This window comes from Colias philodice, chromosome 21, assembly GCF_061535455.1.
Source record: "Colias philodice isolate Cphi_HAF_F1 chromosome 21, ilColPhil1 Martin Lab GWU primary, whole genome shotgun sequence".
NCBI classification, from domain to species: domain Eukaryota; kingdom Metazoa; phylum Arthropoda; class Insecta; order Lepidoptera; family Pieridae; genus Colias; species Colias philodice.
The window spans coordinates 7,056,522-7,071,267 of record NC_143106.1 but is presented as its reverse complement, the minus strand read 5'-3'; the positions used below and the strand labels follow the sequence as shown (position 1 = coordinate 7,071,267).

At 34.3% G+C, this 14,746-nt stretch overlaps 1 protein-coding gene across 1 annotated transcript in view; it reads left to right on the top strand.

Moving 5' to 3' along the window:
- The window catches only part of LOC149479022 (fatty acid synthase-like), a 31,061-nt gene extending 18,456 nt beyond the window's left edge, over positions 1-12,605 (top strand). The window contains exons 27-40 of the mRNA XM_089709092.1: positions 4,047-4,197; positions 4,489-4,660; positions 4,911-5,023; positions 5,279-5,443; positions 5,748-5,920; positions 6,051-6,200; positions 6,357-6,566; positions 6,812-6,920; positions 7,123-7,273; positions 9,670-9,820; positions 10,509-10,656; positions 10,828-11,007; positions 11,604-11,706; positions 11,988-12,605. Coding sequence (XP_089565218.1) covers positions 4,047-4,197; positions 4,489-4,660; positions 4,911-5,023; positions 5,279-5,443; positions 5,748-5,920; positions 6,051-6,200; positions 6,357-6,566; positions 6,812-6,920; positions 7,123-7,273; positions 9,670-9,820; positions 10,509-10,656; positions 10,828-11,007; positions 11,604-11,706; positions 11,988-12,565 — 2,554 coding nt within the window. The 3' untranslated portion in view covers positions 12,566-12,605. The remainder of the gene's footprint in view (positions 1-4,046; positions 4,198-4,488; positions 4,661-4,910; positions 5,024-5,278; positions 5,444-5,747; positions 5,921-6,050; positions 6,201-6,356; positions 6,567-6,811; positions 6,921-7,122; positions 7,274-9,669; positions 9,821-10,508; positions 10,657-10,827; positions 11,008-11,603; positions 11,707-11,987) is intronic.
- Positions 12,606-14,746: the final 2,141 nt, after the last annotated feature.

Here is a 14,746-nt window from a genome sequence, read left to right as displayed (position 1 = left end):
TTCCACGCCTTAAAGCAAATAAAAAACTATTCGAATTGATTTATATTTTTAACCACTATATTCTCAGTAAATTTTATAACCTAGATTCGGATTTAAGTCACATACACACAATTATCTACTGCACCGCATTAATTATCAGCAGAGAATTGGGATACAAAATTAATATGGATATGTCCGATGTACAACTCAGAAATCCTGTTAAGAAAAAACCGGCTTGGCAAAATAGATTGGAACTAGATATACAACAGTTGAGAGCTGACATAGGGAGGTTAACAAGGTATATTAGAGGGGACAGAAGCCCGAACCTAACAAATAAAGTCAATAAAATTTTCGAAAACGCTAAAGTACACTCCACACATGAAAGAAATAATGTAACCCCGGATGAATATTTAGATACCCTAAAGCAAAAACTATCTCTAAAAGCACATAGACTAAGTAGATATAAAAAATCATTAATGCGAAAACAAGACAACCGACTATTTAACACAAACGAGAAAATATTTTACCGAACTTTGCACAGTGCGAATGAAGATAATGGTAGTGATCTTGCTCCACCTGAAAATGAGCTCAGAAACTACTGGAATGATATTTGGGGAATCAGCAAGAATTTTAACGAAAGCGCCGAATGGATTAAAGAAGAAACGGAACGGTGGAGTGAAGTAGAAGAAATGGATTTTTCAGAAATAACGACTCAAGACATTCAAATAATAACCCAGAATATGAAAAACTGGAAAGCTGCAGGTATTGATTGTATACATAACTTTTGGTACAAAAAGTTAACATCTCTCCATACAATTTTAGCAAAAATAATAACAGATTTAATTAAAAATACAACAACTCTACCTGAATTTATAACTACTGGAATTACCTACATGATACCCAAAAGCAAACAAACTGCAGATCCATCACAATACAGACCAATTACCTGTTTACCGACCATTTACAAATTAATTACATCTTGTATCACAAATAAACTAGTAACACACTTAGAATCTCATAATATAATAGCCGAAGAACAGAAGGGATGCAGACGGAATCACAGAGGATGCAAAGAGCAATTAGTGATAGACTCCACAATTCTTAAGCACGCTAGTAATCATAATAGAAATCTGAATATTACCTACATAGATTATAAAAAAGCATTTGATAGTGTACCTCATTCATGGTTAATACATATCCTTCAAATTTATAAAGTAAATTCATCTATAATAACATTTTTACAAAACTGCATGGTCAACTGGAAAACATCTCTTAGGTTAAAAACAAAAACCACTCATATAACTACTGAACAAATTCAAATTAAAAATGGTATATTTCAAGGAGACTCACTCAGCCCCCTGTGGTTCTGTATGGCATTGAACCCATTATCAAACCTTCTCTCTAGAAAAGGAATAGGATATCAACTCACAAATGATACTGCAGTTACTCACTTGATGTACATGGATGATATTAAATTATTTGGAAAATCTCAAAAAGAAATTAAAACCTTACTTGAAATTACTACTGAATTTAGCTCTGATATAAATATGTCATTTGGCATTGATAAGTGTAAGGCAATACATATAAAGAAGGGTAAAATCAGCAATAAAGAGGATATAATATTAAATTCAGATACAATTATAACTGCCATGGGGGATAACGATTTATATAAATATTTGGGAATTTTACAGGCAAATACGATACATCATACACAACTTAAGAAAGATTTCAGCAGGGAATACGTCAAGAGAGTAACTGTTCTATGCAAAAGGAAACTAAATTCTAAAAATCTTATTAAATCTATTAATACATATGCAGTCCCAGTTTTAACTTATTCATTTGGACTTATTAAATGGTCTAAAACCGATATTCGACGTCTTGAAATAAAAACCAGGGCTATCCTATCAAAGTATAATTACCATCACCCAAAGTCTGCCATAGAAAGATTAACGGTTAATAGAGAAAAAGGGGGACGTGGATTAATTGATCTAAATAGACTATGGCAAAGTCAAATAGAAAACATTCGGAATTTCTTTTATAAAAAAGGTGAAACAAGCAAATTACATGCAGCTACAATTGAAGAAGACAACAACTTTACTCCGCTTAACCTTAAACATAAAGAAATTCATTTTAAAACTAGACAAGAACAAGAAAAACAGAAAATAGATACATGGAGACAAAAAGAATTACATGGAAGACACCTAAAAGAACTAGAAAAATCCTTCATAGATATACAAGCGTCCAACGAATGGTTGAAAAAAGGCTACTTGTTCCCTGAAACCGAAGGCTTTGCAATAGCAATACAAGACCAAGTCATCAATACCAGAAACTACAAAAAATACATACTTAAAGAAAATATACCAACAGATAGATGCCGCAAATGCCAGAGACAGCCCGAAACCATACAGCACATTACGGGAGCATGCTCTAGTTTAGCACAAAACGATTACACACATCGACACAACCAGGTAGTTCATTATCTTCATCAAAAGTTAGCTGTAAAATATAATTTCAATAAAGGAAAGCTCATACCATATTACAATTATAAACCAAAACCCGTATTAGATAGCCCAACATCTAAAATCTATTTCGACCGCGCTATTCTTACCGATAAAACTATTCATTTTAATAGACCAGATATAACCCTCGTAAATAAAATCACAAAAACTGCTTATCTCATTGACGTCACTGTACCCAACACACACAACATACAAAAATCAATTAGCGAAAAGCTCCACAAATACACCGAACTAAAAGAAGAAATCCTCCGAATTTGGAACCTTAGGACTGTTTACATTATTCCAATAGTTCTGTCATGTACTGGAGTTATCCCAACTAATTTACATCGTAGCCTGAAACTTCTAGATCTACCAAAAAATACATACATTACTATGCAAAAGGCAGCTATATTAAATACCTGTCGTATTGTGCGAAAATTTCTTAGTGACAGCGAAACTACTGTAACCGATATTTAAATCAAACCGTAAGTTACCTAGGGTCTCTTGGCTAAATAGCCCGCGCCCCTAGCAAACAAACCCCCTGAAAAGGGAGAAATAAAAGAAAAGAAGAGAATAATAATAATAATAATAATGGCGTAGGGATGTGACGACCCCATCGCCCGCGGTTGGCATATCTACAATAGATATCCCAGCCGTGCAGTCAGTCACCCCGCAGGGCACCTTGTGGCGAGGTGTCGGGGAGTAGCGACCCCGTGGGAACCGAGCGCTCCCGGGGGAGGTCCCTGTCCTCACCTCTGGGCTGTCCCAGTGGCAGTTCGGAGTGAACAATGACGAGGTTCAGGATCCCCCACCTCTGGCTTGCCTTTGTTGGCCGTCCAGAGTGGAGCCGCCAGAGCTATATGCTCGGGGGTGGAAGTGTCTAATGGCGTAATAGCGGGGAAACCCGCTCCGGGCCCGCGGGCCCGCGATGGTGAAACCGGTGCCGCACCTCTCTACACCCCTAGCCGTTCAGCTGATGTTGCCCCCTTGTTGCCATTCTCGGTAACCTTTTTGGGAGCCCATCGACCGAACTGGCGAGTCACCGTCTGCCATTATTTTCAATTTTTAATATTGAAAAGGCAGACGTCCATAGTCCCCATAGAACCAATATACCAGTCCATCTAACACCCCCTTCCATAACCCAGTTTTGTTCATTTCCATTTTTCTGCAATAGTCCTACATTGGCCGCGGACTGCCCAGGGCTGTATCTCTATAGTGCAGTCATGGGCAGGCTGCGGCTGATGTCCCACAACACATTAAATTCTCTAAAGGGCCTCTGCGTGTTGGACCTGTGTCCCCACGTAAGCCTTCCAAAGGACCGGGTATCTTCCTTCTGGTGGTACCCGTGTATTATGGAGATAATAATAATAATAATTTACTTATAATACGTTACTCCTTGAATCAAATGAAGACCTAAAATACGACAATATAACATTACAAATTACTTTATAAACTTCAAAGATAACGAATTCTGTTCTTTTTTAAGCTGTAGAATGTTCTACAAGACCTTTTTAGAGACTTGTTGATTTCTCAAATAACATGTGAATTATAAATGTACTTTCATTGCAGTGGTACCAAAGTTATGGGCATGATCAATGGAGGTTCTGTGAGCAATGAAATTAAAGCTAATCCAAACCTCTTGTGGCCCGTACCAGAACATTGGACACTCGAAGATGCAGCAACCGTTCCTTTGGCCTACTGTATGGCACTTTACGTTTTGGTAAGTTATATTGTTATATTATTTAAGTTAAATTGTTATATTTCTTACACTAATTGAAAGAAGATAGAGCAATTTCGTTTATTCTTATTCGTTATTTCGCTATTATATCTGTATTTTTTATTTTTGTATTTAAATGTATATTTTACTATTGAAGGTGTAACAAACTTTTTTATTTTCTTTCTAATTGATTTGAAAAATATATGTACATGTTTCAAAATATTGGTTATTTCATTCATATAATATATTTTATTCTTGTTGTATCAGTTGCTTATTTGAATGGTTTGCTTACAGAATATTAAAGTTAATTTCGCTCCCGGCATGAAAGTTTTAATTCACTCTGGTACCGGTGCTTTAGGACAGGCTGCTATATCCATATGTTTAGCTTACGATTGTGAGGTATATACAACAGTGAGCGATTGTAGCAAGAAATGCTTCCTCAAAAAGTTGTTCCCAAAACTAAAAGGTACTTTACATTTTTAAATAGCTATAAAATTGTGGAACCATATTCCAAAGATTAGCCCCTGTACTATGATGTCTTAAAGCAGTATTATTTTTAGTGTGGAAAAATGACACTGATATTATATAGGTCGTCTAGCGTCATCACTTTCCTAAACTGTAAACAATATCATAAAAAATCATGGTTTATCAGTTATCAAATTAATATAGACGATAAAATGAACTGTTATTTGAAAAATTATCTGTTGTATTTGCAGAAGAAAACATCGGAAATTCGAGAGATATTACATTTGGCGATATGGTTCTCTCAAGTACTAAAGGAACAGGCTGCGACATAGTTCTCGGCAGCCTCAAGGGTGAACTGAAAAAGGTAATGTATATTTTATCCCATTAATAATGATTGGCTTAGGCAGCTTTACCCCCGTGGCTTGGCTCGCGAGAAGTATAGAAGTTGTACATAATGAATTTTCGATTTTTCAGAAAAAAAAAGTATTTTTAACAGTTAGACATCGTTTTGGGGCCTATAAAAATCCATATTGCATAAGAAAAAAATATTGATGTACCTACAGAAATGCTTTGGCTATAATATGTAAAGATAATAATTGTAGTCTATTAATATTTACAGGCAACTTTGAAATGCTCTGCATTATCTGGTGTAACAATTGATACAAGTTTAATAAGCAGTCGTGAGGATTATAACTTGGGAATGCACTGCCTTACAAAATGCAGAACATTTACAATAATTAATTTTTCATCAATATTTGAACCTGGAAAGGAATTTGTAAGAAAGGTATGTACTGTGCATGGTAATTAAAGTAGAAGGATCTATGTATGATTTTAAAATAACTGCTTTCTGCATAAAATATACATGCATACTTCTTCCCTTGATGAGAATTTCGATTACCCACAACTTTCTACTTGTCTGGATAATCCAATGATTATTAGTTGCGATTATCATTGACACGGCGAATTATGAAGTTTTAACGAGAAAAAAATATATATAGACGCCATTTATTCTGATTTCAAGGCATCGAAAATCTTTCAAAACAATAACTGCAAGGGACCATAAATATTCAAACTCATGATTGTTTCAGCAACTTCAATTGCAATTAAGTGAAGGTATAGCTAAAGGCTACGTGCGACCCCTGACTCGTGTAGTGTACAGTCCCAACGAGGTACTGAGAGCATTCAATTTGGTGGCAACTAGCAAACATCGCGGTCGAGTGCTGATCGATATGAAACAGGACATTTGTATGGAAAAAGCAAGGTAAAAATCCACAAGTTAACTAAGAAGAAAGAATAAAGAAAGATAAACATTTATTTTATCACACATAACAAATAATGATTAAAAATTGATTAAAATTGATTGCGACTGATAATTAACAATTACGTTTCAGATTAAATTGCTCTCCAAATAATGCTCATATAGTGTTATCGGACAGTGATGTACTAGCAATGCAACTTGTTGACCGACTTGTCGACCGAGGAGTCCGCAACTTGAACCTTATTTACGAAGGTCGATCTGAAAGCTTGCTATTTAAAATAAGGTAAAAAGTACTATTTGATTTTCATCGTGATCAATTTTGAATATAGTGTTTTTTATATAAGTTTTTGTTCCATTATTTGAATTTGAATTGGTATTGAAGTTTCTTAGTTTTATTGCTATTCATATAAGAACTCTATGAACACTTTTTCACTATCAGAATGTGGCGAAAAACGGGAGTTGAGGTGAAAATACAAGAAAAAGAAGATATTGCCGACAAAAATATAATTCTTAATATTCTACAAGACGATAAAAAGAATAACATTGAAGGAGTATATGCCATACTTACGAATGATAGCAAATTCGACAAAGTAAATGAATTTTTGGAAGATTTGGATTCACAAACGAGAGTTTTATGTCCTCAGCTAAGGTACATTACTCCACACAGTAGGTTGCCTGGAAGAGATCACTCTTAAGTGATAAGGCCGCCTTCTGTGCTGGACTAGTTTTAAGTTTTAATTTTAAGAATTTATTTGCATGCCAGCACAACAAAGTGTTAATAAATAAATAAATAAATATAGGTATTACATTTTATTTTTACGCTTTTTCATAAATATGTATTATGAAAATAATGAAAATATTAAAGAAAACGCTACAATTTTTATATTATTTCAGGTATTTTGCTATCATAAACAACGAAAATGTGATTGGCGAACAGGTAACATTATTGAGGGCAAAACATGGTTATCCTGCTACTCTCATTCGACTTCCGTCGCTATTAAAGGTACTATATTTGTGTGGCCTAACAAAGTTATATAACCCAAATAATTACTCGACATTTTTTTATTTTTTGACTACCTTTTTATATTGTATTGGGTAATATAAAACTCATAAAATATTTAATATGTTCTAAACGATCATTATATAATTTTATTTATCCATACATGGAGATTAATAAATCTCTTACTTACTAAATTTGCTATCAGAATGAACTCAACGATGGCCAGCATCAAATGTCAATAAAAAGTGCTATTGATGCAGTTGAAGAAGCTTTGATATCTCAAGAAGCAGTCTGCAAAGCACAACTTGTACCAGCAGATAACAAATCTTCGATTGACGACGTTGCTAAATGGGCTGGTAGGTTCAATTTATTTCCATCCATAGCAGTCATAAAATAAGATTGCTTTATTATATATTTACTTCATACCACTACTATTTCTACACGTTATACAACTCTAACTCTTACTTGACTTTAAACGTAAAATGTGTCAAAATATTGCACGCCTCATAAGCGAAGCGTTGAGGTGGGTACTACTGTCACTTCGCGCAAAACATCTGATTTTTCCAAGAAGCTTATATCTAATACACTGGAGATTGCACTATGACCATTAACTTGTAACAAGAAAATATGACCTAGAATGACGTCAGTCATGTTTTTTGTCTCTTTCTGTGGAGTGACCACGCTGGTTTGTAAATTCAGGATTTTTCAAAATAGAAAAAACTAAAAATCATGGTCTATAAATAATAACGACATATATTTTTAACAGTATTTATATTATAATATTACTGGTCATACTTTATAGGTACATACAATTTTAATTGGTATAGAATGATAGTTTTAAATAACTTTTGGCTACAAAGCTTGGATATGAACCGATATATAGCATTAACATCCTTTGTAAATAGAGGAAAGTTGTGTTTTGCATCAGATGCTGTTTACCAAATTGTAAGCTACTCAGATCTTCTTTTTAAACGCGTTGCTTCGACGGGTCAATTTCAAGCCAAAATCATCAAAGAAAAACTGTTTATAGCAGCCTTGCACAAATTTCAGCTAACTTTACAAAGTTTATTTTTCAAAAGGTATTTTTTTCTGGGTCGTAATCCTCAGTAATTTTACCCTTGATGGGCACATAATATATTTCTTTTTATTTTACTTTTTGGAAAGCTGAAATACGTAAAACAAAAAAAATATGAGGTAAGTTAAAAAAGTATAAATTTCAATGTAAACAACAACGAACAATCTTATAACTACATGTGAGTGCAATACCGATGTCGTGTGTTGTTTCATTACTAGTAACAATCTTTAAAATGGTGTTGTAAATTTTCATCATAATATTGTTATTACAAAATATTCTCTTCGCTATCCATAAAAACTCGTCATCATGGTTACCTTACTTGTTAAATTTGTTTATTGAAAACTTGTTGAAAAATGATAAAGTATTAGGGAAATAACAAATTTAACATGACTGCTTACTAAAATGATGCTAAATTAGACAATTTTTGCCATTGAAATGATTCTAAACAGGTAAATGCAGGAGTATTGAGGAATATTGTAAATAACGTAAATATACACTTGCCTGTGAAATTCTATGCCAGAATTTGGTGTCCAAACACTTCTGCAATTTTGCACAATACAATGCATTCTTGATATTCGGAAAATATTCATTAAATAAGCAACAATATTAACTTAAATATTCGAAGCGACGCAATTTTTTTGACACACATGCCATATTGACAAAGTGAGAGTTGCTACAATTTTATTATGGTGACTACCCACAATCAGGGAGTATCGCTTTTTAATAATTGGTTCAGATACTTATTTTATTTAGCATAAATAATAATTGTCTCATCCAACAATGCTTCTGAATGACGTTGTTGGCAATTTATCAACAAACTCATATACAAAAACTAACCTTTTGCACAGAATATTACAGCATACATAGTAGCCTTGGGAAAACTTCGTATTAACAGTGGCAATACCAAGTTAGGTGTGAAAGTGATAAAAAACATGAACTGGGCAATATTTTCTTGTTACACGTCAAATGTTCATACCGAAATCTCCAGTGTATTAGATATAAGCTTCTTGGATTTTTCAAACTTAAAATGTCTTTATGTATCATACATTGCACTTGTAAGATAATACATACACACACATATTAAGAAAAAACACTATTTTTAACGTTCATGATATTTTTGATGTCATTTTTGTTATTTAAACTAGTTAAAAAACAGTTTAAAAAAGTTCTGTCTTGGACGTCCGTGTGTCTGTATGTGCGGATCCTTTTTCTTGTTAACACGATAGCGACCGAAATACTTTACTAATCGAGTCTTTTTTTTTCTCTTACGCTTGAGTATGCTCAGGAATAGAACCCTTTCATTTTTCAGGGTCTGATTCGATGTGGTTTAATTGTTATTGAATAAACAAAAATAATAATTAATAAATATTTATTAATCCGTCAGTCCTCGGATCACAGACACAATAGAAAATCTATTGTGTCTCGGCCCGATCGGGCCGCTCGGTGGTCAATGGGTTAAAAAAAAATTATGAGGCGTGCACTTTTGGATTTTCCAAATTATTTACAATTTTATTTTAACTAAAATTTGAATTAAAAACTTAAAGTGAAAACGAAAATACCTAGAGGATTCTTATTTGCAATATTATTAAACCCGATTAAGCACTTATTAAACAGGCAAACCATTAAACATACAGTAAAAATAGGAAAAATTAACAAAATTTATATTTATATTTTCAGGAGTTAAACTTCCAGTAGAAATAGATGAGAACCTTACTCTGTCAGATTTAGGCATGGATGTAGACCGAGCACAGGCCGTGCAAGCTGGTTTGAAAAATGAGTACAATATATCCTACCGTGAAGACGAAATAGCCGATCTAACAATACAAAGGTATATTTACCATACCGTTATAATCTACAAATATACAACTTCAGAATCAGTCAGAATGCAAATGAATAGCCTATATTTTAAAAATTTTACTAGCTTTATAACTTAACTAGCTTTCCGCCCACGGCTTCGCCCGCGTTTTCAGAGAAAAACCCGTTCCCGTAGGATTTTCGGGATAAAACCTATCCTATGTCCTTTCTCGGGTATCAAAATATCTCTATACCAAATTTCACGAAAATTGGTTCAGTAGTTTAGGCGTGATTGAGTAACAGACAGACAGATAGAGTTACTTTCGCATTTATAATATTAGTATGGATCTATGATATATAAAAAAGCTAGATACGTTACCCGCTCTCTATTTTGGCAAGAAAAAACTCAGCTAAGTGCCCGAGTTTCACTTAGTCACTCACCATTCAGCGTCGTGGCTGGACGTTCTTTTTATATTTCAATCGGCAGTTGTTATTACGAAGTACATGAGTGAGACATGTATTATGTCTCGTGCGTGAGAGTGAAAGAGAGAACAACTGTATTGGTGATAATGCGTTAGTAAGTAGGTATGTATTAATTACGCTGTTTTTTAGTGCAATGATGTTGGCGTATGCCGCGTCTACTAGTATAATAGAGTCATTGGTATGGATGTACGTCAGAATTCAAATAACCTATTTCTTGATATATTTTATCACTGTTTTAGAATTGGCCAAATAGAAGAACTGTTGTATGAATCAGAGTATAAAGATACTACGGGTTTGGAAACATTTTATTCTTACGTAGATTCGGATGAACTAATTGCTACAACTGAGATGGCCTTTTTGTCCACATTGACCAACAGCGCATCTATGGTATGTTCCTTATTCATTTACTGATCTTTTTCTTTCTATTTTTAATAATGTAGTTTCATAGAGGTTATCATTCTATAAAATTATAGCAAAGTCTCATTGCCTCCGTAACATTATAGTCATATATTTTTTTTATTAAGACTTTTAATATTATAATGTTTAATATACTTTTAGCGTGATGATGAATTCGACTCAAGTCAAAAGTTCCTGTGTATTGTTCCTGGAGTGGAAGGACACTACAAGCGCTTCTCGGAAATGTGTGAAAGACTAAAGTTACCAGCTCTGGTGCTGCAACCAGGTCTAGCAATGGCTAAAAATGAAACATTACAAGATGTTGCTCTACGCTTTGCTAAGGTATTAAAGAATATTACCTAAAACATAAGCTAATAAAAGTAGCACTCTGTGAGTTAATGATGAACAAAATCCATACTATATTAATACTATAAATGCGAAAGTAACTCTGTCTGTCTGTCTGTTACTCAATCACGCCTAAACTACGGAACCAATTTTCATGAAATTTGGTATGAAGATATTTTGATACCCGAGAAAGGACATAGGCTACTTTTTATCCCGGGAAAATGACGCAATCCCGGAAATCCCACGGGAACGGGAACTATGCGGGTTTTTCTTTGACTGCGCGGGCGAAGCCGCGGGCGGAAACTTAGTAAATTATATACTTAAGGAACTCATACGTATTGTATTTTTCAAGAAATAACTAGTTGTACTCGTGGAAATTTCAATGGATGTGAAGTTCCGTGTATCTATGTTCTGTTTCACTGATCGATTTTATTTACTGGCAAGTAGGTGATCTGCAGCCTTCTGCGTCCTACAATCACGCATTAACCATTGTACCAAGGACTAAATAAGATACAATAAATCTCAATAATTTTGTAAGCTTCAGCAGATGGTCGTAGATTATTATATGTATAATTCTGACTGGATCTTTCTAGACTCTATTAAAACGGACCGAACTAAAAGAAAACTTCTATCTACTGGGTTACGAGTCAGGAGTCATCATTGCTTTAGAAATGGCAGCCATTCTGGAGGAAAACGGTAAGGAAATGAGTACTAAGATACTGATTTGAAAACTAAATAAAGTACGGCATTCTCTTAATGATAATAGTCTCCATTGATTTATGTACTAAGATATGTTGGAACGAATAAATCTACTCTATACAATAAAAGTCAGAAGTTTTGATTCCTTATGAATGTGTAAATTGATTGTGTATGTATGCTGCAAATTGCAATAATATGTACAATACATATTACATAATATGCCATCTATAATTATGTACCAAAATTAAATAATGAAATTTATTTTCTTTCGTTCTAAGGTCTGACGGGTATAGTATATTGCATTGGAGGTGCACCCAACGATATTCAAATGCAATTCGCTTCAAAACTCCAACAATTCCAAGATGAGACATCGCTTCAGGAAGCCGTGGGCAGACACATGGTGAATATTATGTCGGGGCAAAGTAGTGCTTCACTAGAAACAGCCTTTGAGAAGGCTCCAACTTGGAAAGAAAAAGTAGATAGCTGTTTACGTGATTTGAGAGGACGAGTCAATCATTCTGCCCAATATACTAGAGAGCTCATAGAGACAGCATATTCACGTATTGTACAAGTGAGAAATTATTCATCGAAGCCGCAGAAATTGCGATCGCTGCTAATTGTGATGACACCTAGTGATTGGTTGGAAAAGTTCTCTTTACAGGATTATTCTCTGCAACCGATTGTTGAATACAAACTTAAAGCACCATTAGCTTACGCAGCTCAAGATCTGCGTTGTGCTGGAATAATAAACAGACATCTTGACGAAGATATATTAGAAGCATTTGAGCATAAGAATCTATGTGAGACGTACCTAATGAATGCGGATACTTTTATGTCCTCTGATATGGATAATTAGTTCACTTTATGTTAAATAAATAAACGGTTTTATGAATTTATTATTAGTTTTATTACCACAGTAGCTTTCGAAGTAGCTTCAGAAGGAAATTTTAAACTTTGATCCACAAAAACGTATTACCTATAGGTACATAGATACTAAAAGCATACTAATAACTAATTATGAATAATAGTCTTACGTATAAATTAAGTAGGACAAAAATAAGCAATAACATATAATTTATAACAATATTTACTCAATTATATATTTTGTTATGTAAATTTGAAAAATAACTAAAACCTTGATCTATCAGTTTATAATTGGGAGTAACAGATATTTAGCAGATTAGTATTTATGTTTTTAAATTGTCAACACATCCGTCCACATCAGCGGTCAAAATAGCTTTTTTGCATTATAAAACTACTAGCGGTCCGCCCCGGCTTCGCCCGTGGTACCTACATGTTTAAACTATCCTATCTCTCAAGTTGGATCGAACTGCACATGGTGTGCGAATTTTATTAGGTATAATCGGTTAAGTGGTTTAGGAGTCCATTGAGGACAAACATTGTGACACGAGATTTATATATATTAAGAGAGATCTTCCAAATCCCAGTTCTATGTTCTATGATGAAAGATTTCCCGCCAAAAACTATGAAACGACAACTTATTAACAAACAATGGAAAAGAACCGTGGGAACATGGATACGTGAGGCATGAATTCATTCTCTAATATTATAACTTGCAATGGTACTTAACATAATATGTAATAATATATTTATGGAAAAACGTGGTACCCTATTTTATTTTTATCGTTGTATATTGCAGTGTATGTATGAAGAAGACTATCACTACATAGTATAAAACAAAATCGCTTTCTCTGTCCCTATGTCCCTATGTATGCTTAAATCTTTAAAACTACGCAACGGATTTTGATGCGGTTTTTTTAATAGATAGAGTGATTCAAGAGGAAGGTTTTAGTATATAATTTTTTATGTTTAAGACAAGTGGGCGAAGCCGCGGGCGGAAAGCTAGTAAAACATAAAAATCACTATCACTACATAGTATAAAACAAAGTCGCTTTCTCTGTCCCTATGTCCCTATGTCCCTATGTCCCTTTGTACGCTGTTTGTATAAATCTTTGAAACTACGCAACGGATTTTGATGCGGTTTTTTTAATAGATAGAGTGATTAAAGAGGAAGGTTTATATGTATAATAACATCCATTAAATAGTGGAGAAGTACTGCTATTTTTGAGGTTTCTAATGTGATGTCGTAAAAAATTACATTTATTCCGCTTACATTGCAAACGCAGGCTGAACCCTACGAGTTTTATCAAAATAATGTACTAAGTATTATACACATTGAAAAGGTCTACAGAAAAGTCCGCGATGGTATATGTCTATCTCTTATGGATAACCCACAATAACTTTTTTTTGTCATTTACTTTTTACGACAAATAATGGCTAATTTTCGAATACATTGTTCATTTAATATAGATCTATATGGCCCTTTACACCGTATGATTTAAGTGAATATTTTCGAAGATATTACAGATTTAAAAATTGCGGGACGTTGCGTTTGCGGCGGTACCGGCCGGCCGCCCGGCTATATATTTTATACCCGTGCGAAGCCGGAGCGGGCCGCTATGTTTTTATATACAACGTTCACAGTTTTTCTGTAGTGTATTTAGTATCAGCCACAGAGTACATTATGTATCAGCATTGAACCCGTGCGAAGCCGGGGCGGGTCGCTAGTATTTCATAAATCAATCGTCAAAAGGATACCTTAATAAAGAAACTTTGTCCCTGTACTTATTTATTGACTCTTGCGACCACAAAGCGGTGTGATGGATTTCAATGCTGAGTGGAGTTAAGTAAATCGTCCACTGCTTTCTGGAAAGTAGTACTAAAAAAAAAGGTATCTTTCATGATCGTTTCGGGGCTTAACGGGGCTATTGGCAAAAAAATGTTGTGTGGTTTTATGAAACCACGGTAAAAGTGAAACTGTTCGAACGGTTCCGAACACTGCTTTGTGTAGCGCATGTCGCGTGACGGTCAGACAGTAGGTATACCTACTCGGCAGCTGCGATACACGCGACATGCGCTACACAGACCAAAAAGTTTGAGATGATGTAATAAAAGTTTCACTTTAAAAAAAAATTAAAATCGGTTCAGTAGATTAAGAGCTTTCTCCATACAACGT